Consider the following 26,628-nt stretch of genomic DNA (forward strand, 5'->3'; position numbering starts at 1 on the left):
CCCTGCCCACTACAACTTCAACCTCGGAATCCTTCGGGCTACGTCGCTTAACATAGTTCTATAGCAAATCTTCACATTCCTGTTCTGATATTTGCCAAGCAGTCAATAAATTGTATATACACATATGTCCTCCCGAAGACTACATAATGTTCCCAGTAAGATATCGATTTGGGGATAGTAATCTAGTTTGAGCTGGATTTGAGCCCAATGAAATATATCTCTAGCTATCGGGCTAGTCACAATACATTCATGTGGGTCAAAGAGACTATTGTCTCTAAAGAGTCTATTTAGTCAACAACAGGGCCGGTTCTCATTAATGATTAGCGCTTAATGAATTGTATTTTTATATTCAAATGAATTGTCGTACTCGTCGAATTAAATGCAAGATATTAGCTTTTTCCGTAGCACTTAGTCTACGACAATTCAATATGATAAAAAATTCTGTGATAAATATTCGTGTTATGAAGAAAAACAAGAGGAAAAATTTTCATTATGCCTAAGGCTCGCTCAGAATTAGTTTTCAACAAAAATAAACACTTAATATTACGTCGTTAAATGTGATAGCACCCGTAGTCGAGACGTCTACGGAAACCGAAGGACGCGACCAAGGCCGCACCACAGCTGGCACATTTATCGATTATAAAATTCAGACTACTTAATAGTTATATGTATATGGTAATTCGATTATTGTTTAGATATGGAAAGCGTTGGTGCGACCATATGGATGCGTAAGGAACTAAGTTACATTGAACACTTTCACAGTTTAATCTGATTATTTTAAGTTAACTTAAGATGCAGCTTCTAGCATTTTGCTTTTTACATAGTTTTGTGACTATGTTCGTAATTAAACTAATTAATTAAAGCGGTAATTAAAGAATATGGAAACATAAAGAAATTCACTAAATAGAGGAGACGATCGGTGACAAAAGGGGGAAATTTTAAGCGAAGTCTAGACAAAACAATTATCTACCGGATATGTCGCCATCGGATGAAGGAGTGAGTTCATTTAAAGGGTATATAATTAGGTTTTTTTTTAATAATTTTGGAGGAAGTACGTACGTATAGAGGTCATCATCGATGGTCGTTGAACTCGTAGCCTCGACTATCACGGTGTTCATCACAAAATCTTCCCCTAATTTTCGATTTTTGAAAAATTTTCGATACATTAACTTTTTTACAATCGGATATCGGTCGATATAGCTCTATTATAAGCTCAGGGATTACGGTGCAGTAAACCTGGTGGCATACTGGAATTGGTTCTTGGCTTGTTTTCGAATACCTTATACCGGCGCTACCGCTCAGAAATATGTATGTGTAGGCAGGCGGTTAGGGAAGATGTTAGCAGCGTGACGTGGCTTTGTTCCGGCGTCTGATAGTTCAACATTAGTGACGTCACAGCTATTTCTTTTCAATTTCGAAATTAACTCGTAACATTTTTATTTAAACTCAATACAAAAACGTGTTTAAACCTATTTAAAAACATAAGATAAGATAAGAGTTGCACGAGTTCGGTTTTACGATGCTATTTATTTGTTATTTTTATTGACGCAATTCGTCGCGACAAAGCCAGTGCGATCGGCGAGGGTTAAAGGGGCGCATGCTCGACTTTAACCTTGAAAAACTTCCTGGTTCACGGGCAGAGCGAAGCGTAGCTGTCACCTGAATTCTAGGTCAATGTGACTATAGAAACTTCGTATTGTATAACTGTTTGCGACGTAATATTTCAGGCGACTTAAATAGCTATTTACGAATCGGCACTTGCTAAATCAGGACTTGTTATGATGGCTACGTTTCTGATGAAATAGCGATAATTAATAATAATAAAACTATATAGGTCTTAGTAGTTGTTTTTTAGTTAGTCATTTAGGATTTTTTTAAAACGCACGTTATTCCATTATGAATATTGGGCTCTGATCTTAAATTCCTGATGTGACAGACCAGTTAATTGATAACACACATAAATATATAACGCGGAATCCACTATCTGTAATAAATAAATATTTACTAATAATCATACCACATTAACTGGTCCCGTGCTAAGTTCGTAAAGAACTTGTGTTACAGGTTCCAGATAACGGAAATAAATGTAAGATTTTTATTATACACATACATATATTTAATATACATCCATAACCCTGGAAAAGACATTTTTATATTTATCATACAAATATCTTTCCTTGGCGGGATTCGGACCCGCGACCCCCTTGTGTAGAGACCATGTCACTTACCACTACACCAGACGGCCGTTAGGTTAGGTTAATATGTAATAAGCAGTACCGATTTATATTTATTTTATTACAAGAAGTTTACGATCCGATCAATTATGTGAAACAACTGTTTTGTCGTGGTCTGAATTACAGGAAGAGGCTACAGTTACATAGCATTTAAATGTTATGATGACAGATATTCCGTCCTTATATATTCACTGTATTCTGAATCATTAAGTCTTAATCCAATATCGATCCGTGCTAAGTCAAAAAATTAGTAAAATTAAGCGGTACTTGTGCGACGTATCTAGTTTTTTTCCATAATATTTGTACGTGTAAAAATTTTCTAAGCAAAATGATTTCTGATGAAGGATGCTACGGTAATTATGAACATCATTTGTAATACTAGGGTTCGCCCAAATTTCAAAATTCGATCATAATCAGTGATACCTCAAGACTGAGATTATTTTAATATAAATCACATTCTATATTGAATTCTATTCTATTAGTATACTATATATATTAGTATACAACTAGTATAACACATATTTAAAAAAATTGACAAAACTAAAACTCGTCAATAGTTATTTAACAAAAAGAACAAGAAAATCGGTAGAATATATTTATGTAAATTTACTGTTTTATAAATTCAAAATTGAGTCCAACATAACAAACCTAATAATTTTTTTATATATATAATAAAGTTCAATTAAAAAAAGCATGTTCTACATTAACATCAATATGCACATGCACGCATACTGGCGCATGCTAGATGCGCGATTTATGTGCAATGAAGGTTGACCTTGGAAATAAGTTAGATTTATCTAATTAGTGACCTAGAATCGATCGATTGGTCATTACATATTTAAATCGACATTGGCCGGGTGAGTGTGTATGTGTCATTTCAACTTTGTTACTAGTTACCTTTGTTGTTTACATAGTCTATAATTTAGAATTAAGATTAGGAGCACCCGAGAACCAAATAAGCATCCTAGTCAAAAGTCGCAAGAACAAGCTAGATGAAACACGCCAACAGGTCTGTACACCGTTGTGGAACATTTATGTGCTGTGTTTCATGTCCTGCAGTTGATATAATTATTAAAAAGACGATTGTGGACTCAATAATTACGCGCATGCAATGTACGTAATTCAAAATCACATTTATATTTATTTCATATTACCTATTTTAATAGACATGTTTGTAGTGTCATCGGTTACTACAGCAACGGAAATAAGGTTTCGAAGCTAAGTCAATACTAATATTGACTTTAAGATTTATACCGATTTTTATTATTTAAAAAATTCGTTGTATTCTTTATGTTGGATTATAGTTGTGGAAGAAAAACCCGCTTCACTCGAGCTCTTCCTGGACAAATAAAACCATCTTCTCTTTAAGCATCTAAAGCAATGCCCTGCCAAACAATGTCTTCATGGATGAGTGAAACCGGAATTAAGAACAGCACATTGATGAAGGCAAAAAATAGTTGGTATTTTCTACATGTCGCAGATATAATTTAAACTAATTAAAATGTCACCTTTATTATTTTTTACCTTTCAAATATCTCACATCTTACGTAATTTCGAACAACGGCTATTCTGTAATAAAGATAAAGAAGGTTTTAAAGGTATTGTAACATAATAATCTGAGTGATACTTGAATTATTCAAGATGCACTCTATCTACTCCATCGTTGATGCGAACGTCTTATTATTATATCCTTTATTAACTTCGATGAGCAAGTAAAGAAAGAAAGAAAGAAATCATTTATTCGCTAAACATAGTAAAAATTAGTTATTACATTAGTTAAAAGCAACGTGTATGCTTTGTCATTATTTGACATGCGAATTTTGGAAAACATGGTTTATCGTCGCGTCGATTTGTATTTGCTACATTAGACATCTTGGTGAATCTATTGGGATAAGTTTTAACAAAAGATGCAACTTCTTATAAAACGAAAGTCCACCGATGCTAAGAGGAAATACGGATGTGCAAGACGAACAGTTTTAAAAATTCGATTCTACCTTCTAACCTCCACAAATAGAGCATAAGAGACAACCGCTGTTTGGAATAAAAATTCACGTGTAAAAAGTTTAAATCGTTATTTCATATTCCTTACTGTTTCTTGATTCTGATTCGACGATTCTTTTTGATGACATATTTACTTATTGTTATTGTATATTTTACTACTACATATCGTAATCTATACTAATATTATAAAGAGGAAAGATTTGTTTGTTTGTTTGTTTCGAATAGGCTCCGAAAGTACTGGACCGATTTGAAAAATTCTTTTTCCATTAGAAGCCGACATTGTCCCTGATGAACATAGGCTACTTTTTTTAATTTTTTTTTTTTTTTTTGTTTCCTGTGTATTTTAATGTTTCCGAAGCGAAGCGAGGGCGGGTCGCTAGTTTACAAATAAATGTGTATGTTTTTGTTCACTTAAAACTACATACATTTTTTGTTGGCTTAGAAGGCTCCCTACACTTTTAATTAATTTATTTAAGCAATTAAGTATACTGGGGTGATATTGCCAAGTGTAGTCGGAGTGGGTTCGGTGTTTTAAGTGACACGAGGCCGTCCCCGGGGACAATTGATATCAGCTCTGGTCACCCTTTCGCAGTCGAAGCCCGCTCAAAACTATATATTGCCAGATCTCAGGGAAAAATCGAGGCAGTGAATGCGCATATTAACTAGCCAAGAATTCCGCCCTACCGCTCAAAAAGGCTCCAAACTGTGATAGAAGCCCGATCTGATTCATCAAGAGAAAAATTCGAAAGGACTCACATGAGGAATTGGAGATACAAGTCCGCTGACACCGCCGCCGTGACAGAAATATTTTTCTTTGACGTGGTGACATCTTATAGGGTGATCCGAGGACAGAAATGGCAGTCAACAAGTGCCAGCTGCTGACGGTATACGGTGTGTTCTCCATATTTTTTCTCCATATTTTCTTAGATTCAGCTGTAAGGACAGCCAGTCGTGTGTCTGTGAACCGGGAAAGAAGGAACGGTCCTGAGTATTGTCTCCTTTGAGTGTCTATCAACAGCCGACAAAGATTAGCCTTCGCGCATGAGCTGAGTGTCCCGATAAACCCAAGAAATTTAAGTGAATTGATGACGCTGCAAAATAGAAATTGATGAAAAAGAACAGAACGTTACGAAATATTTTAACTTGTACCTACTGAATTTATTTGAACTCTGTTAAAATGTTGAATTTCAATTAGATTTTACTTAAATTATATGTTTAAAATTAAATACAACTTTTACAAATCTATACAAATATTATAATATAAAGCTGAAAAGTTTGTTTGTTTGTTTGTTCGTTTGAACGTGCTAATCTCAGGAACTACTGGTCCGTTTTGAAAAAATATTTCAGTGTTAGGTAGCCAATTTATTGAGGAAGGCTATAGGCTATATTACATCTCTCAAAGATAAGAGTACTAATAAAGAATGTTTCAAAATCGGTTTTTTTTCCCTTTTGAGAGCTTCCGCTGCGGAAACGGTTAAAGTTTCGCTAAAATAATGTATGAAACAATTGTTAACCTTTAAAAGATTTCAAAACAAGATTTCAAAGGCTTTGACAACTATAGATTTTTTTGGATATCTCCAGGATCCCATCATCAGATCTTGATGATTACAGGAACATTCGGGAAGCCTACCCTTTCGAACAAAAAAAGTTTTTTTTATCAGAATCGGTTTAAGCATTCTCGAGAAATCGGTGAACATAAATAGATAAAAAATTATGGTCGAATATGATAACTTCCTCTTTTGAAGTTTGGCACCTTAAATAGCTCCTTAACATTCTGTTATTCAAAAATATTTTCACTCTCTACGTAAATGAGGAGGTGGGTAAAATTTAGCGTTATGCCAAAGTAACTATTCCACGCGGACGAAGTCGCGAGCAAAAGCTAGGGATTTAAATAAAGGGAAAGTAACTGCTAGACCACATTCTTTACAATACACATTGTTACGCTGCGTGTACATTAAAAAGAAGGTAATATTAAGTAATTAGTGAAGGCGCAATAATACAATTTATATAATATGTATACATACTATTTGCAAAAGTAAGTTTTAAATATTAGAAACCAAACGAACACACTTAGCCAGGTTGTTTGACTTCGTCGTCAACAGATGTCACTGCTCTGAAAATATTCAACCTATCCAAATGTCCTTATGTCATTGTAGTCAATAGAAAGGAGTTTTCACCTATTCATTGTCGCGGTAACTACAATGCCCGAGTACCACAATATTTTTCAAGTTTACCCTTCGAAAGAAAGAGGTCTGCTAAAAGCGAAATTAAATTAGTGACTAATTAATTCATTCGCTAGTAAAAGGGTACAATATTTTCTATTGTGTTAAAAATTACTAAATACAAGATTATATGTCGTATTCAATATAATGATTGTTGTAGAAATGTCCGGTCGGGCAATCAACGCTCATATGCGGTACTGACTTTTATTATTAACTTAATTGTTATGTGTTTAAAATACTTTACCTGGAAGATATTTTAGTAATACATTTTTTTTGAGTCAGCAGGAAATCCAGCATTGTGCTTGGGAAAACAGCAATAGCAAACCTTCCTCTCCAGACCAAGCCCTTATTCTCGGCCATCTGTCTTTACCAAGTGGCAAGGTATCTTCCATTGCAAAAATGTTATCAAATTAATTTATTTAAATCTAGGGCGCATCAAGGAAATTATTCATTTTTTAAAGAAATCCGATGAATAATGCAAATAGCGCTATGAAATGAAATTTTATACACAATTAATATAATTTAAATACATTATACTCGTAAAAATGCTATTGGTATAAATTTCAACATTTAATGCGTAGTAATAATTTGAAAATAGTTTAGCAAAACAAGATTGCGTTCCGATTCTGTACTAGATTGTTCCACGAACGGTCTCATTACACCCTATATGAATATGCTACCATGACGCGCTTTTTATTCAATCTCTCTTTTATTTGTACTAATAATACGGATCGATCTGAATATCCGGTTTCAAAAAAGAAACGTTTAAACAAAACTCGTTTGTCGCCCGATCGAAATTCAGTCCGTTCTTTTCTTTTTATTTTTTACAGCACTCTTCAGCAGCGCTCGGGCACAACTGTAAAACAAAACTGGCGAGTTGATTGTCTTCTCTGTTCGTTTAACCATTTTTTTACAGTGTGAATGGAATTCCCGAGTTTCCCGCCATTTATTTATGGTTGTTGGAATTTTCACAAAATGTTAACAAGAATCGAACATTTACTTTTTTTTTTCCTTATGTAGTTTCAATGACAACCTATTGATAACAAAATGTGGATTAAAAAAATAATTCTTTGCTTACACAAAAATATAGAACTTGTTACGTTGAAAAAAAATATTGTTAATACGCTACAATAAGACCGAGCAGCACAGAGGCAGCTGTGGGCTGAGTGATACAAAGATCAGCAGTAAGATTCCGATGAAACGTGGTTAATGAGGACGCAGATAATTAACAGTTGCGATACTCTTTTTGGTCATCAGAGAGTGTGATAGGAACTGTTACACTCGACTTGATAAAATATGATCGATCTACAATAATCTGCATACATCTACAACAGTCTACACTAATATTTGTATCAGTGGGAAATGTGTTTCGTTTGAACGCATTAACTTGATGTAATATCGTCGTCACAAGAACTGCTCTAGTCTGATTTTATTGAAGTCATAAAAGTTATTTGTTTTATCTTGTATTCTAAATCGTATGAAAAGGTTATCATTGTAAGCAAACCTCTCCTTTCCAACTTTCGTAATTGATGGGGAAAACAGTAAAAAAAATTCAATCCACATTTTTTATGTTCATTTTGTTAACACGGTATACATATCTGAAGTGATTTCCGTGGCTTATGACCAGAAGTCGGAAGTAGGTAGATTGATTTAAGGTCGTTGACGTCAAACGTAGAGGATAATATTGATATGCCTCCAAAATACTGGAACATCATATTTATTTTGATATTTGTTCCGGAATTTCGAAATTAGCATAAATCTGTGTTTGAGGTGAAAAACGTATTAATAATATCAATCTACACTGCCGGCGTTAGCTAATGGTGAAAAAAAACATTACTTTATTTTATACAAAAACACCTTGGAATAGTTACACCGTATTTTGTCTCTTTCTGTTGAATTAGAAAAGACACTTGTCAGTATGAGGCAAAACTTAAACAGGGCTTTTTGATACTTTATCTCATGTTCATCTATGTTCACAACGTATCGACCGCACGCAACGACCAATCAGAAGCAAGTATCCTGTATGACTCATTGGGTGTTTGTTAGAAAAATCGATGCGCGTGCGCTGTGTTCCAGGTATCTCACTCGCTTACCTCGATTCGTAGAGTGCGCTGCTAACGTAGTTCAAATCCGGGAACTTGTTCCGGTACTTCCCGCACATTATGGATAAAATGGCATGTCCATATTATAATATCTTGACGCAAGTATATAAAATCATTCTACCTACTCCGACCACTACTTATGACATTTAAATAAGAAACTCAGTTTTTATAAGAGTTTGCTCGAGGCTAATGAATAGTGTTAGAAGCTGCATTTCTAGTAGATTTCAAAAACATTTGCATTGTTTCATTTTTTAGATTACCTACAAATTACATATCTAATAATAACTATTCTGCAGTTTGTGCTGTTTATTAGATTATGCTTTTTTCTAGTAACTGCTACATACCTTTGAACTTGGATAATACAACTGACATTATTCAAACAAAAAACAGTAAGTGCTTAGTAAACTCTGTGGCTTTCACGGGTAGAAGTAATAATTTTAATAGTAAATAATAAAACGAAAATAAATAAAGTGAAAATAATAAATAAAAAAAGTTAACCGTAGGTAAGTGGCGAAACAGCAAAAATCCCAAAGGATCGAATTTTTTATTCCCAAATTTGTGGGATAAGCAGGTTTGTTTCCTCTTTCCTGACTTTACTTATTCTAATCGATTTACACTATGACAAAAAAGTCACAAATAAGGTACACGTGTACATGTGACTATATTTGTATAGTGTGTTTACTAGCAAGAATAATAAGACTGTGAAAAAAATCCCACAGCTCTGCTTTTGTCTCTCAGTCAATAAAAGTTTTTGAAACAAATTTTTGGGGCTTTAAGAGGGGGCTCTTACAGAAACCGTTCAATTATATTAAGAGTCTCCGTTATTGTTACGCCATCGGGAACTGAAGTAAGGTAAGCAGTACAGCTGCCGTTTATTGTGCCTCAGAAAAGGGAGGGATAACCTTATAAATACACAAAATTTTAATCTTGAATTGTGTTGTATTCAGTCAGTGTTCAGTGTTCGTAATTCGTTCATTTTCAGAAAAATAATAATATAGTAAGCTATGCTGTCGTTGGAGTTGACAGACTTCTTAGAAAGAGTAAGTAGCATTACTATTTTTGCGTACTTAAATAATATTTATTGATATACCTTCAATTTTCTTTGCTAATTATTCGGAATCATGTTTGATTTAAACACATCGACTTTTAAAAATTTTAAGCTGGCAACTATAGACTTTGTTGATTCTATGCGAATTAAATTACCAAGTACTGGCAACATTGTGTCAAACTTTAGAATGATCACGTTTAAAATTCAGTGAATAGAGTTGTGTTTGTTTTATTTACGATAACACGGCGATATTGTTTAACAATTGTTTTTTCTTCAAAATGCAACAGTGAACTATAGCAAATGCAAGTACAGAGACGTTCGAAGGCATCGACGAGGAGGGACTTTGATGGTAGTTTAGAGCCGAATTTAGATTTGGTGTCTAGTAAAATAATGGAGACTAGATACTATGAAGGTTGCGGGCGGGAAGGCCCAATTCGATGTATATTCCTAGGGGAATTCCACCCTGTCGCAGGCCCAAAGATTTCATGCCAGGTACGTAACACTTCTAGGAACCTCATGAGTCATCGGTCACGCTGATTTAGATACTCTTTTTCGCAATGCGCAAATTTTATCGATTTTTTTTCTAAGCTGTGCACATTTAACGTAATTCACTGTTTGTATTAATTCATTTAGATTTCTTTGAATAAATTTCATCTTATGCATGCGTAATTGTTAAATTGCTTCAAATTTTTTTTCTCGGTTTATGCTGTACAGCAGCAATAAATAAGGTTATTAGCATTAATTATTGCAACCACAATAATGATTGGAGTGACATTCCTTTCCCTATATGTGGGAATGACATTACTGTAATGTACATATTTTTTTTAATTGCTTAGATCAGTAGATGAGGTCATGGCCTACCAGGTGTTAAGTAGTTATTGTAGCCCATATACATTTACAAGTTAAATTCCATCATCCACCTTGAGACATGAGTTCTAAGATCTCAGTTTTTACAGTACAACAGCTGCATATTACTGCTTCACAACAGAAATTGGCAAGGTGGTGGTACCTACCTGCGTGCACTCATAAGATCCTACCACTAGTACATACTTTGTAATTAATTAGAAATGTAATATTTAACAAAAACTAGATCATCATTTGTTACTCCAAAAAAAAATTTATTATAATTAGTTTATTCTTGGGCCAAAAATAAATAAATAAAGTAAAAATAACGGAAAGAGTAAAGGAACATACACAAACTTACCAAACCATTAAAATATGAAAATGATACTTCCAAATTAAAATTTAAATTAAAAAGTGCACTGACTTGGAAGAATATTTAAATATCAGCCATAAACAATTAAAAATCGCACTTAAATTAAACTGTAATAGTATTGAAGTTTGTTCTGACTTTCTCAATCAGCAGTACTGCAATGTAGTAGGCACAATCTGAATGGTCAGTTCATGGATGAATTTGGGACACAGAAGGTTAATAATAGAATTAAAATCATACCCCATAGCAATGCAACAGTGTTGTTTTGGAAAATGAAACATGCACAGAACTACAATAACAATGTTGTTGATAGATCTTTCTGTTGTTACTAGAGAATAGTTGAGCAACCTAAAATCATATGATATTGGTCTTCCAGTTCATAATTGTGCTATCTGTTGCTCTAGTTGATGTTATAATAAATGATTTTTGATAAAGTAACTAGTAAAACAGTCAAAGTAGTTGACAACAAAGATACAATGTTGTTAGTTGTTTATGTGATTGCAGTATTGCAAGTGTCCATATCAAATAATGAGGTTATTGTTCTAATAAGTGCAGTTCACAACAAATATCTTTGTAATGATAACAGTATAATTTTAAATATAACATTCTGAGTATGTTACATCTTGTAAACAGTCTTTGTTTGTCATAATAAAACAAGTCTTATACTAATTGATAATTTTTTACTGCCTTTGAAACTACACACACTGCTTACTATGTAGTCAACAATCACCTTCTCTCAAGGGCATCAGCAATATCCAAGGTCACAAATGCACAAAATTGCCTAACTGCTGAGTATTCCTAAGAACTTAAATCCCCACGTATGTCACTGTTAATAAATAAAATATAATTAAAATGTTTCAGTTCCCGGAAGACTATATTTCAAAAGAAGTTTTCGATTCAATAAGTGCATACATCATTCCTAAACCACAAATACAAAAATGCACTATGACCATGTAAGTATTTTGATTCAAGGTGTGATTAATTTGAAATGTTAGAAATGTAGACTAAACTGGGCACAATTTAAAGCCTAAATGTTAGTGGTAAATCTTTTTTTAATTAATTAATATAACTAATAAAATTCATTAAATTGATATAAGAATATTAATTAATTACTGGATGAACCAACAAATAAACACATTAACCCTTTCACCTTGCTTGTCAACTTATCAGAGATTTAGTTGTATTAGCAAAAAAGCAAAAGTATATAAATTGGAACTAAGATTACCATTAATATTCAATTGCTAACATATTTTTATTTGTTATTTTCAGAAATGCACTAGGGCACAAAATTGTTGGGTATCCAATTCGCATAGACAACCCCAGATATGAACGTAATGTGTACCTCTTCAATATCTGCTTTGTATGTGATAGTTGGTCCAAGACAGTGCAGTATGAGCCTGTTGTCAAAAAACTTGGTGAGCATTTGGTAAGTAAATCACTGTTACTACCTTTATCCATATTGGCATTATTTTAATTTCAGCTGTTATGTAAGCCTGTTCCCTCCTGAGCTAGCTGTATTTAAATTACTTTTATTGCCCTTTTTTGACAATTGGAAAGCTGATGAGTGCTGTATTTATTAAAACCTCAGTCAGGAGAGTTATTAAATATGATACTTATTATAATTAAATATAATATTCTGTTCTATATAAAATGGGTAAATGGTGTCATAATCCCTGGTTTTAACTAGTTACTGGAGCCCATACATATCACAATATGATACATAGTCGAAATTTCGACTGTTGCATATAATGGCCGTATCCCACAAAACACAGCACATTCGCTGCATAAATATGGCGATGGCGACCTCAGGATGAGCACTACGAATAGTAACTATTGTATTCACTGTTATATCATTTGACAATGATAGGTATAAATATAGTTTGTCTGAAGATTTCTGAATTTGTAATTAGTATGGTTCAATATGCAGACTATGCAGTTCCCGTTCTAATGTATAGCTACCATTAAGTTATTAGAATTTTAAACTAGTATGGGTTAATATAAGATAAGACAATTAATTCATTGTCATGGCATTATTATATTATACGTAAATTCAGTACAAATCCAAAAATCCGGCCTACATTAGGGAGGACCTTGAAATTGTCAATTAATAAAAAGAAGAAAAAAGGCGCCAACAGGGTGTGTCATAATGTTCCAAAGGCAAACTTCTGGGTTTTAAAAATAGGGGAACTGTACAATGAATTCGCCCTTGAAACTCAACTAAGTGTATTTTTGTTATTTTTACACCCCGTTGAGGCTTAATAATCTTCGTTTTCCTTGAAAATTTAAGTTAGATATTTTTACTATTCTAAATAAAGAGCAATTAGCTGAAATTTTGCAGACTGGCGTAAATAATACTAACTATTTACCAACAACAGACTCAGCAGACTATTATTTATATAATATTATATACATATTTATATAAGGCTTGGTATTCAGTAGAAGATGAAAGTTTGTCTGACTCACATCTTTTATATTAATAATTATAATATTTAATTACTAGGGATCTTGGGGGAAAGGTCATCCCTTAGTCATGAATCTGTCATTAGCTTTAGCCAATGTAAAATAAACAATATGTTCACGCAGTTTTTAATCAAGTAAATTTAAACGTTTACAGACAATAATGGAAGAAGAGACCGGGTTCGTATCTAGCGGGTCGTCCAAACTGCCCACTTTGCTGGCGCATCTTCTACACGATCTGAACACTCACAGGAAGGCAACCTTAGTTGGTAAATGAACCTTCATAACATTAATATTTATAAAAAAATGAATTTGGCATTGCTAGCCAACTTAGTTTTTGGCTCCGGTGTCAGCAAGAGTCACAATGGTCGAATACACCAATGAAGGTACAGTCAGTGAACATACGACGTTATTTATAATAAGTAGAAACAAAGGCTATCTCAAAGGTTATCTTATTGTGATGTGCCAAGACGAATGAGATTCAAACATCAAACTTTATACAAAGTATTTCGAAGTAAGCACATTCATATCGAGGGGTGAAAGGCTGTTTGGTTTAAGCGACATTTTTGCAACTTTACAGGAAAGCCCTTTAAAGTTTAAAATTTGAAAAAAATATCAGTACAAAAAGCTTCTCCAGCTATTTGAAACTTAATTCAAGTTGAATGAAACACATCGAACTGCTGATGCGAATACCAAATAAAACACACCTTCAATTACAAAGATAAATGTCGCGTATTAAGCGAAATGTCGCTTAAACCAAATGGCTTTTCACATGTCGTTAAGTAGAGGAAACAAAGAAGGAAATTGTTTATTGTCCAGCGCAAACCCGAATTTTCTTCGTTCGCTTTGACTTATAAGTGGCTTTTCAGGGCTTATATTTGATAAATTTGTTTTTTATTTTCTAAATACATCTACGAGGATGTATTTGGCTATTGGCGTTCATGTTTCCCTAGCTAGTGCGTAGCTGAACCTAAACCCAAAAAGTGTACGTGATACTAAAAAACTAACACGAATTGTGAGAAAATGGTCCGCTCCTAAAATTGTCACATAACCTGGAATCTTTTAGTAACAATCAAAGTTTGAAAAGTTGAAGATGCCCGACAATATGTATCTAATATTTAGAAACATTTACATTACATCGTTCTATACTTTACTTGATATATTACTACTTGCGAACATTATGCATGGTTTTTTATACTCACGTCATTTGTAATTCAATTCTATTTTCTCTCGCATCACATTAAGCTCGTCAAACAAATCTTTGTTTTTTGCTATAGATAAATCAACATTTGACTTTAGTATATCTCGTTACCTCAATGTTGCCGATTGCGATTGTTGTTATTAATATAGGTACTATGTTGTCTGGTACTTATTCAGGGAAAAATTTATACTAACATTAGAACTAATAAACATCGTTTTAGGAACAAGAGCCTTGCATTATATATGCTTTTTTTACGAGACGTTGGGTTTCATAGGGTTTAAGAGCTCGTTAGCTCAGTTATAAAGTGCCTCAGTTATAAATCACTCATAGGCCTTCAAATTCAATTCAAATTCAAAATCATTTATTTCAACTTGGATGTCATCAAAAACACACTTGTTGAATGTCAAAATGTAAAAGAAAATGTTAACTCTACCACCTTATGGGGAAAAAACAGAAAATATGTAAGGCATAAATGTATACTAAAAATTAATGCAGGAATTCATAGAACTGTAACACCCTATAACAAAAATGAAGCCCAGTTAAAAAGAGCATATTGGCATAGCACAGCGATGTGAGCGTAACAAACAAACGTAAATTAATAAAACAATAAAATACCGCGAATTGGAATTGGTTTTGTTTTTCAAATTGTAAGCGAATTGTTTTTAATTTTAATTGTTGAAGTGAGACTTCTTTAGGCGCGTTGAGAGTCAAATTTAACTCGCGACAGATTCGTTACGGCTAAAGAGAAAAGATACAATTTAGGAAGAGCGAGAGTGAGAAAATAGACAGAGCGTCTCGCGAACCACTCGACCGTGGAGAGAGGGAAAGGACAAAATGAGCTAAGTCGTTTCCTTATACACAGCATTCCCTATTACAAGACAAATTTAATTTAAGTATGGAAAATGAGGAAAACCTATACTACACACCGCAAAAGAAGTTTCACTTCTTTCACGTGCACCAAATTGCCGCGAATTTTTTTTTTCTTCTTTAGAACCAAGGTATTAAATAGGAGATAAACTCATAAATCGTTTGTTTGTGGTTGGCACGTCCAGAAACTGAGATCTGGTTTCTGGTCTGACAGAACGTGGCCGTTGATGACATCCACCTAAACATTGACCACCTGTGGCTTATCTACTTCAACAGAAGGAGACACAGTCATGCACCTCAAGGTCTTGGAGGTCCGCAAAGATCCACCTCCAGTTCACGACTACGACGTGCCCGTTTTGGTGGCGTCGGTGGGCCTACCCCGTCCTGGACGACCTCGCAGGCCTATCCCACCCGAGGGTACCGAGACACAGAGCCAGGAGCATTTGGATGTAGAAGATGACGAGCCTTTTGAAGTAGACATGGCTGCTGAATGGGACCTGACTACCAGACAGGTGATTATTTTCTTTCGATTGAGGGTTTGAGGGTGTCTTGGTAGACCATATTTTATTTTATTTTAAAATTGTTTTATTACTAATTTATTTTTAGAAATATTTGAATCGTTGCATATACATAATAATATACACCATGTAATTTTACTTTATTATTTCACTCGCTCGAGATATTTGTTGTGTAACTTAATATATTCGGCACGTAAGCGAAGATTATACAATTTATTAACTTATCAGCTTATTTTATAAAGAAAATTAACTACGCTAAAAATATATATCCGAGAATCAGAGCGAGAGAAACATTTTGAGGAATACCGAGGAACAGCTCGTCACCTCCCTCGTCTTCTCATTTTTTCTTTACGGCAGAGAGACTTGGCCCTCAACGCCCAACTCAGTAACGCATTTGAGATGTGGCGTTGGAGGAAAATGCTCGGGATTCATTGGACAGAATACCGAACCAGCGAATCCATTTTTACCGGAGTGCAGAGGAGTTTAGATTTCGTTAGATACATTTCTAGAAGGAGAGGTGACAATTTATAAGAGTTGCTAATAACAGGCAAGGTACGCGAAAGAAGGCCCAGTGGCCAGAAATCCAATGCGCTGGTCGAACCAGATACGCTCTCCTCTCAATACCTCTGTCCACGATGCCGCGCAGCCGAAGCTAGGCGGTGCTGGCGCAAGATAGTCTCGGAAAAAGTTATTAAGGGAGGTCACGACCCTCAGCATTGAGAATTATATATGCAATGAAGAGGACAATAGGTACTCGTATACAATAAATGATACTTTTTATCACGGTCAGTGGCATGATCCGAGCAACTGCCGGGTTAGTTGATATTATAAATAGGAACGGTCACTGCGTCGTGGTTGTACTGGACCAAACTTAATTCCGACTGGATAAAATACTAACACTGGTGCTCCGCGACACCCCGCTGGAACAGAACCAACGTCTATGCTGCTATCAGGCGATAGCAGCGATGACGTGAACGCCGGCTGCAAATGCCGTCGCCGCGTTGTACCATCCTTCGGGTACCAGTGCCCTAGAGTGACGGTAGCATGCGGCCCAGCTTCAACTCCCGCAAGTCACCGCGAGCGTGTGCTCTGCCGTGTTGTCGCGGCATCTACTGCAGTGATGGCACTCCGGTATCGACTCCCTCCGGGCAATGAGGTGCAAGTAGCGGCCAAAGCGGCCAGCCGTGTCCCGTAAACACCTGCGTCGTCGGAAGGTGAAACGTCCTCGCTCGCGATTCACCAAGTTCGAGAGGATCGGGCGGATGGACTCTATGGGTCCGTCGCTCGTGGGTGGGGTCCGCAAAGCGGCGACTACGGCCCGCAGTCGAAGTAGAGACCTCGAATTCCGCCGCGCTGAGTTCCTCAAATCCGCTGGGTCGCGGCTCTTCCCTGGAACGAAGGTCGCATTGGAATCGCGCAATTCCTCAGCGAGCCTCTGCCTCTGCCTCCGCCAGAAATATTAATCACCTGGAACCAGCTATACACGGTCATCTATTCCTAAACTAGTATTCTATGTACCTGTTCATCACATCACACATATTGAAACATTATCATCGTTTTGACATAAAATGATGTGGCCGTCCACGCAGTATTCGCAAAAATACAGTTCAAATTACATGATGAAATCTTTAAACGTAAAAAATCTTGTCTGTGGAAATAAATATAACACAACATATAGAGTTTTTTAAAGATATCTTAGGGCTTACAGCTTAAAAGTGACTCACTGGTCATTACTTGATCGATGACTTCAAATAAATGCAGCCGTAAAATGAAGGTAACTTCTAAAGCGTTATGCAAAGCGCACATTTTTTAATATGGGCTTAAGCTACATTAACTTATGCGATGGTTTGGTGGGATGTTAGCAGTCAAGGAGTACCTCGGGTCATAAAGGAAATTATGTTGTTTTTACAGCGACGCTGGCTTCATTCTCTTCAGTGTTTTCGTAGTGATTAAGACTCACTATCCAATGAATTATATTTATTGGATTTCAAGGAAGGAGTACTGGTGGCATTTCCAGTTTCATCAAGACAGGTGGACGTGCAAGAAGGGTGGGATTTGCTAACAGCTGCCCGATCGCCCCCGAAAGAGACCTAACTGCTCAAAGACAGCTGCTTCACGAATGCATCTACTACCGGATCGGAATCGCGACCCGCTAAGAAAATCCGGCGAGAAACTCAGCGGGCTGATATATGGATTAGGTTGCGCGTCAAACTCTTTGCTGAGTTCGACTACGGTTACCAGAGTCCCTAAGCCTGCTCTTAGTTTTAGAGCTGAAAGCATCTAATTTAAGAGGTATTGAATCTGATGAAACCGTAAAAACGTACCTAGGGCGTCAACGGTAATTGTTCTTACGTGTACCGGATTCGGGGAGTTGTCAGCGGCTGCAACGTTAGGCGATTATCGTGACGGATGTATTGTGCGACAATAGTTAGTCGTATTTATAGTAGAAAAGTGGAGGTAACTTAGTCATGAATTCTTTTGAATACCGTTATAAACAATTGGTTACACGCGTTGGGCTTGTAATAGTTAATCAATCATATCAACATTAAGGAAACAGTTAACTTTAACTAATGTTAGTTAACTAAACAGTAATGTTGCGCAGACATGGCCATTCTGACCGGCGATGCGAGCCTTGCACCAGCTTGTGCATACTGTCAGAGAGTTCTGATGTTTATCTGAAACAAGATAAGGACTCCTTCTGGGATTGGCACATGTGTGCCTTTTTGGCGGTGTACTCTGTGGCACTAAGACGGTTCGTCTTAACCATTTAGTTTAAGTCGGTTGACACACTGTAGTGCCTTGGCCATTTCGTAAACTTTGGTACTTATTCGGGCACTTTTACGTGGAACCAACTACATATACGAGTAAATGTTGTCATTAGTAAGAGCCATCAGGAAGGCTCTCACCGTTATTATTAAGTAGCGTTCATTTTCAAGAAACCTAGGAACCTGGTTAGGAATACTAAATTTAAGAAAAAGAGAGCCTTTGTTTCTAGGGCGGTAGTTGTTAAAACAAAGTACCCTTCATCTTTCTGCGACATCTTCTGTTGCACGTGACTGGTGTGGTTATATTTATTGAAATAGAAACTTACCCTTCATCTTAATTAGACGAGTATCTGGTTTTGTTACTCGCCCATTCTGACTTGCGAAGTAGATTGTAACTAGTCTGGCCATAAATACTGTTACATAAAAACTTTTCTTTTTTCAACTTTTTAATTATTTTGAATTTGGAACACGTATATTATTTTAAAAACTTCTTTCGATTTTGCTCCATTTCACATATTTTTCCTGATCGTTATCAAATTATAATATGGAATGGGGTGTTAAAGACGAAAGGATTCAGTGATCGCCTTGCACAAAGTGGGTATGGAGCCGTCGGCCATATTCCTTCACTTCAAAAGCTTGGTATCAGCCGTATGTTCGCATATCGTACTATCAACAAATACAACGACACTTCGTCTGTCTAAGACCAGAAAAGATCGGGGAGGCCGCGAGCTGTTAGAACTACAGAGGCTGTTAATGCTGTTAAAGCCAGAATTCGTCGAAACCCCATGAAGCAAATAATCTTATCCCGAGAAATGAAGATTCCCACTAGTACTCTGTCGCGTATTATAAAACAAGATCTGAAGCTCGGTGCTTATCGTCAATATAAGACATAGGACATATCTAGGATTTGCCCTAAATCAATCTTTACAATTAAAGAGAGTGGATCGATCAAAACACCTTCAGTCGCCATACGCAGGTGAAAGGCACAGAAATATCCTCTTTACCGATGAAAAAATTGTCACGATTGAAGAATACTTCAATAAAAAAAATTACAAAGTCTACTAAAGTGGTCGGAAATGTACATCGTGGTCATCATCATGCGTCAGTGATGGTTTGGTGGGGCGTGACTTATCAAGGAGTCACAAAACTACATTTTTGTGATAAAGGGGTGAAAACTTCAGCCAAAGTGTATCAAGATACAGTCTTGGATCAGAGCAGGAGTCTGCACCTGGTCACAAGACGCGAACTACCCAAGCCTGGCTTGAAACCAACGTTCCGGACTTTATAAGAGCTGAAGACTGGCCCTCATCTAGCCCAGACCTCAACCCTTTATACTTCAAATTATGATCAGTTTTAGATTTCCTTCGAGGCGGTGCGTGTGTTGGCGGAGACGCCGCCATGGGAGCTGGAGGCGGAGTCGCTCGCTGCCGACTATCGGTGGCGCAGCGAGCTTCGTGCTCTGGGAGGGGCGCGTATCCTTAATAGTGAGTTGCGGGCGCGGAAGGCCCATTCTCGGCGGTCCGTGCTCGAGTCATGGTCGAGGCGGTTGGCCAACCCCACGTGGGGTCTACGGACCGTCGAGGCGGTTTACGCGGTTTTTGATGACTGGGAGAATCGTGGTCGAGGATGCCTCGCCTTCCGTCTGGTGCAGGTGCTAACTGATCACGGCTGCTTCGGGAAGTACCTGCACCGGATAGGAGCTGAGCCAACGACGAGGTGCCACCATTGTGGACCCGACCTGGACACGGAGCATACGCTTGCTGTCTACCCCGCTGGGAGGTGCAGCGCCGTGTCCTTCTCGCAGAGATAGGACCGGACTTGTCGCTGCCTGGCGTCGTGGCGTCGATGCTTGGCAGCGACGAATCTTGGAAGGCTATGCTCGACCTCTGCGAGTGCGCCATCTCGCAGAAGGAGGCGGCGGGGCGAGTGAGGCAAAGATCTCCTCCTTTTGGACTCCATCGGCTTTGTGCGGGAAGGAACCTCTAGGCGTGGGGTGGCGTGCTCGGCACGCTCGCCCGTAATTCGAAACCGGTTGATGGTAGGCCGCATTTCCTCGACCGCTCTAGGGGAAGGTGTAGCGCGGCACCATCAATGCGAGCTCTTGGCCCGTCGACCGAGGGAACCGACGGTCGTGTCGCTGGCGGCCGCCGGTCCGGCGTCCGGGGGACGGTGGGATGGATGTAATATACTCTGCGTTAACCCTGTCCCGCCGTCTAAATAGCTCCGACTGGGTACCGCCCGGTCCGGGGTAGGGTGCCGGCTGTGAGCGACAGAAGTTTTTAGTGAGGTTCAACTCTCAATTACCCCACCCGCACGGCGGTTGGGGATCCGGCGATTTTCTCCTGAGGAAAAAAAGATCAGTTTTAGCGGACATAGCCTACTTTAAACGACACGGCGACATTGAGTCTCTTAAAAGATCTTTGTAGCAAGCAGTGGCGAAATTTCCCTTGAAAACAGTGTGTAGATCCATAGATTCGTGGCCAAACAGATTAAAGGCATGTATGTATAAAAGCCAAAGGTGGCCATTTCGAATAGAAATTATTTTTATTTTTTTGGTGAGACTAATAAATATGTAGGTATAAATTTTAATAATATTACACTATTTCATTAATTATGTAATATAAATACAAAAAAAAGGGGGTATGCACAAAATAGTGTAGAGGCTGTTTTATCGCCGGCCGGTAACATAGTGACGACAAGCCCGAACCCGAAAGGTGCTGAGTCATTTAAGTGTCTAACTCCCTTTCCTGCACAAACTAAGACAGATCAGGCAAGTACGCTTGCTTCCAGTAACTCTATGTCGATGGAACGTGAAATATGCGCACAAATGTCAGAATCATCGGACAGTCAACATATAGTTAATATTGACAGAATACAAAACCATTTAACCTCAAAGTCGAAGGAGCCCACTATGGCTGATATAGTAAGACACGGCAAATTTATACTGAGAGATAAACCAAACGATGAATGGATTTCTGTACAAAAACGTAGGTTAGAAACCGTTTTGCGGGAAAAACTGGGAAAGCTGTGACGAAACTAAACGGGAAATTTAAAGCGGCCGAAATCAAAATCCCTTTGTTTATCTCTAACGTAAACAAAGAGACCACCGAAGATGATATCTGCCAATATATTAAATTTAAAACATCTGAAGTTGTTTCGTTGGAAAAAAATTATAATGAAAAAGGACCCTATAAGAAGACCCTATAATGCATTTAAAGTTTTAGTGAACAAAAACAAATTGAAATGTTTTTGAACGACGAGATGTGGCCCGATGGAATTACATTTAGACGTTTTATCCATTTTAGCGGTAGAACAAAAGAAGGAGAAAACGCTTCACAAAGCGATGAGTTTAACAATATAAATGGATAGTACTGCAAAAGTGAATATAATTACATTTAACTGCAAAAATGTGAAAAGGTCGTTGAATTGTGTACGTACATTGTGCAAGACGGCTGACATTATATTGCTACAAGAAACTTGGCTATATTCCCATGACTTATCTTTTCTTGAAAATATCCATGAAGAATTCAGTTATACTGGGAAGTCCTCAGTCGACACTTCAGCCGGTATTTGTAAAGGCAGACCATATGGAGGCCTTGCCATATTATGGAGAAAAAGTGCATTTAATTACGTATCTATAGTGAAAAGTCAGAGTAATCGAATATGTGCTGTAAAAATATTAGTTAATAATCGATCATTTATGGTTATTAATATGTATATGCCAACAGACTGCAATGAAAATTTACCAATGTTTGCACAATGTCTTGGTGAAATGTATTCTCTAATAACAAATTGTAATATTGAAACTGTGTTTGTGTTGGGGGACTTCAACGCACATCCTGGTGAGTCTTTTTGCGATGAGCTTATTGGTTTTTGTACTGAGCAAGACTTAATATTTGCAGACATAGAGTATCTTGGTGCATTGTCGCAAACTTGTACTTTTATTAGTGACTCGCATGGGTGCAAGCGTTGGCTTGATCGCTGTCTTATTACACAGTCTGCGTCTAATGCAATCCTGGATATTAAGATTATTTATGATTTATTCTGGTCAGACCACTTTCCATTAAAAATTATGTGTGATATAAATGTTATACGAGAAAAAAGGTGTGATATTAAAGTTGCTTGTAATGGGATACGTTGGGGAGAAAGAAATATAAATGAAATAAATAAATATTTAGATTTATGTAATAGTGAATTAAAGAACCTAGACTTAAAAGATTTTGAATTATGTGCAGATAAATTTTGTGATAATCTACACCATAAAAGTTTGTTAGATAAAATGTATAAAAAAATTGTAAATATATTATATAATGCTGCCTGTAATAGTAAAGCACCGGGAGGTATTATAGGAAAAAACAGAGGTATAAAGGGTTGGAATAAACATGTAAAAGAATTTCATAAACAAGCAAGGATTATGTTTAAATTATGGATGTGGTATGGGCAACCCAGCTGTGGCCCTATTTTTGAGGACATGAGAATAGCTCGTAAAATCTTTAAATCTAGATTAAAATGGTGCATTGAAAACCAAGAAAAAATTGAAATGGACATTTTGGCTTCTCTTCATTCAAAAAAAGTTTCTCATCATTTTGGAAGAGTACTAAAAAAATTTGATAAATCACCAAGTCTTCCAGTTAGCGTGGAGGGTGAGAGTGACTACATTGGAATAGCAAATATATTTAAAGATCATTTTAAAGTAATTTCTCCATTAAAAACAGCATCGTTGAGGAATGGTGCTGAGTTCTGTCAATCAGGTTTGCCAGTTCATTTTACATGTAAAGAAATAAAAACTGTGATAAAGGGTATGAAAAGAGGCAAGTCTCCTGGTAATGATGGACTCAGCATCAAGCATTTCCAGAATTCTGGTGTTCACCTGCCGAGAGTTTCGACTATGTTGTTCAATTTGTTTGTAGGGCATTCTCACTTACCAAGGGACATGTTGGACACAATAGTTGTACCTATTGTAAAAAACAGGACAGGAGACATAGCGCACAAGGGAAATTATAGACCAATTTCACTGGGAACCGTCATAGCCAAGGTGTTTGACAGCGTGCTTGACTCGCATCTCAGTAGATACACTAGACTACATGATACACAGTTTGTATTTTGTGCTGGGCTATCTACTGAGAGTGCCATTTTTGCACTGAAGCATGCTGTCAAATACTACACTGATAGGAAAACACCAGTGTATGCCTATTTCCTGGACCTATCAAAAGCCTTTGACCTTGTTTCCTATAATATCTTGTGGGAAAAGCTACTGGGAGAGGGTGTACCTCCTTCATTTGTAAATATATTATCGCTGTGGTATGAGAAGCAGAGGAACTTTGTAAGGTGGTCCAATGTACTGTCAGACCCTTACAAACTAGAATGTGGTGTAAGGCAGGGTCGTTTGACCTCCCCGAGGCTCTTTAATATCTATGTAAATAAGCTACTTGAAGAGCTCAGCAGCACACATGTTGGTTGTCATGTAGATGATTTATGTCTTAATAACATTAGCTATGCAGATGACATGGTGCTGCTGAGCCCATCAATATGTGGGTTAAGAAAGTTGCTTTCCATATGTGAATCCTATGCTGAGGATCATGGCCTAAAATATAACCCTAGTAAAAGTGAGCTGTTGGTGTTCAGAGGTGTAAACAAAAGTCCACCTCATGTCCCGCCTCTAATGCTCGGTGGCTTACTTGTACAAAGAGTAACACAGTTCAAATATCTAGGGCATATTGTAACTGAGGAATTAAAAGATGATATGGACATGGAAAGGGAACGCAGGGCATTGGCTGTCAGAGGGAATGTAGTGGCACAAAGATTTGCGGGTTGTTCAGTGCCGGTCAAAATTCCCCTCTTCAAGGCTTACTGCCAATCCTTTTACACAAGCGGTCTTTGGGCTACTCATACCCAAAAAACGGATAATGCCCTGCGCATACAATATAATAATGCCTTCAGGGCGTTGTTGAGGCTTCCACCTTATTGTAGTGCATCAGGCATGTTCGCCGATGCGCACACAGATGACTACTTCGCGATAATGCGCAAAAAGATGGCATCCATTATTCGTAGAGTAGGAGGAAGCACCAACAACGTCTTGAGGGTACTAGCTGAAAGATTGGATGGCCCGACCCTGGGTAGGTTCATCAAGTTGCATGTTCTACATGCTGCTTGATGGGGCTGCCAGGGCCGAAGTTGATTTATTTATTTAAATGCTAACAGTTCGTAAGTTCTTTGTAATACTAACACAATATGAGACTGATTTCTTGAAATAAAAGGTTTTTTATTTATTATTATTAAAAAAATGCATTTACGTTTGTAACAGAACTTATGGAAGGACTAGGTATAGTGAACTCGATTAATGTTTCTCACAGTTGACTCGTTTCTGTCTACATTCTCTAATCGAGTCATTCTATTTACAGATTCTACCGTACATCAATAGCTACAACCACGTGTCCAAGATAGCGGCCGACACGAACGTCGAGAAGACCCTGGTTAAATCCTGCATTCAGAACTTGGTCTACTATGGAGTGGTGAGTACAATCTATACATATAAAAATGAATTGCTGTTCGTTAGTCTCGCTAAAACTCGAGAACGGCTGGACCGATTTGGCTAATTTTGGTCTTGAATTATTTGTGGAAGTCCAGAGAACGTTTAAAAGGTAGAAAAATATGAAAATGCTCGGAATTAAATTAAAATAACATTTTTGTTTTTCCTTTGATGTATCCCCCGTCGGACAGATTCCTTTTGTTTGTTTTAAGTTTACTTTATACAAAAGTTTAGGTCTTTTATTTATCTATTGAGGCACTACGAAGCCTGCCGGGTCAGCTAGTATTATACTAAGAATCAAAATCATAAGACTATTTTTAATTTATCATGGCCATTTTGATACTTTATATTTTGAATTTCTATTTTTAGAAGGCAAGAAAAAATTTAATAGTATGTAATGATCTGTAATTCGATTGTTTCGTAATAAGTTAACAATTTTTTTTTTTATTTAGGAATGACTTACGTATGAGAAGGAACTTTTCTTATCTGGAAATGTGCCGATATTGGAGATGATACTGCTACTGAGCCTCTAAACTGAAATATCCACATTAAAACACAATGTAATTAGTAAACGTGTGCATTTACATAACTCTTCATTTATCCGTCCTATTGTAGTTTTCTATATTCAAGCGTTAATAAAATTCTTCTTGAATCTAAGCAGATGTTATAGGATTAAAAAGAAATTATAAAATACTGTGGAATTTGAGACTCCGGTTTCTCTGTATCTAATAGTAAAATAAATTTAATTTTCAGCTCAATTTACTATATCTGTGGTTAAAAATAAAATCACCAGTGGCAATTGTATTTCTGTTCGTGACTTATATACATATGCAGACTGAAAATGATCTCGAATGTGCTAGAATGTTACGTCGTTTTATAACAAAGGTTGGGGTATGAAATATGATTTGAAATCTTTATCTGATGTGGACATCAAAATAAACAAAACGTCTCTTGTAGCTCGAAAACATTGTTTAACGTCGAGACCTAAGAAAATAAATTGCAAAGAAAATATATAACTGATAAGAGTACGCTGATTTCAAAAATTACTTACTGACTGAAGAACTGTGTTGTGAAACGTATCAAGATTATAATAAATTTAAGATCTAGTCTGGATAAAGAAACTTTCTTTTTATTCGAATAGTCTGTAATAATTGAAAGACTAATCCGCACTTGTTAACATCTATTTTATCATTATTTTTTTATTGTTTAGGTAGGTGGACGAGCTCACGTCCCACCTGGTGGTAAGTGGTTATAGGAGCGCATAGACATCAAAAACGTAAATGCCGTCATCCAACTTGAGACATGAGTTCTAAATTTCAATTTTATAGTACATCGGCTGCCTCGCCCTTCAAACCGCATTACTGCTTCAGGGCAGAACTAGGCAGGACGGCGGTACTTATCCTACATCCTGCGGACAGAATGAAAAGCAGTCTACGTCGCCCAAAACACGTCATTTCGGATTCTCCTGATC

The 26,628-nt window shown here is 36.9% G+C and overlaps 1 protein-coding gene and 1 long non-coding RNA gene across 6 annotated transcripts in view; both read left to right on the forward strand.

Annotated features, from left to right (window-relative positions):
• The first annotated feature begins 3,402 nt into the window (after positions 1 to 3,402).
• Positions 3,403 to 5,508, forward strand: LOC134199599 (uncharacterized). The gene is made up of 2 exons (XR_009974161.1): positions 3,403 to 3,690; positions 4,828 to 5,508. It is a non-coding gene; the product is annotated as an uncharacterized LOC134199599 (long non-coding RNA).
• Positions 5,509 to 8,705: 3,197 nt separating this feature from the next.
• Positions 8,706 to 26,628, forward strand: part of LOC101743877 (GATOR complex protein NPRL2) — an 81,472-nt gene continuing 63,549 nt past the window's right edge. For 2 of the 5 annotated variants that reach the window (XM_012689363.4, XM_004924883.5), the window contains exons 1-8: positions 8,706 to 8,948; positions 9,542 to 9,599; positions 9,895 to 10,099; positions 11,682 to 11,773; positions 12,090 to 12,246; positions 13,435 to 13,546; positions 15,622 to 15,857; positions 25,030 to 25,140. In XM_012689363.4, the coding sequence (XP_012544817.1) occupies positions 9,908 to 10,099; positions 11,682 to 11,773; positions 12,090 to 12,246; positions 13,435 to 13,546; positions 15,622 to 15,857; positions 25,030 to 25,140 (900 nt within the window). In that variant the 5' untranslated portion in view covers positions 8,706 to 8,948; positions 9,542 to 9,599; positions 9,895 to 9,907. Of the gene's footprint in view, positions 8,949 to 9,052; positions 9,131 to 9,277; positions 9,412 to 9,541; positions 9,600 to 9,894; positions 10,100 to 11,681; positions 11,774 to 12,089; positions 12,247 to 13,434; positions 13,547 to 15,621; positions 15,858 to 25,029; positions 25,141 to 26,628 lie in introns of those variants that run through there. The other 3 variants (XM_062670886.1, XM_021347153.3, XM_038010595.2) reach the window with 3 other exon arrangements.

This window comes from Bombyx mori, chromosome 1 (assembly GCF_030269925.1).
Source record: "Bombyx mori chromosome 1, ASM3026992v2".
Lineage (NCBI taxonomy): Eukaryota > Metazoa > Arthropoda > Insecta > Lepidoptera > Bombycidae > Bombyx > Bombyx mori.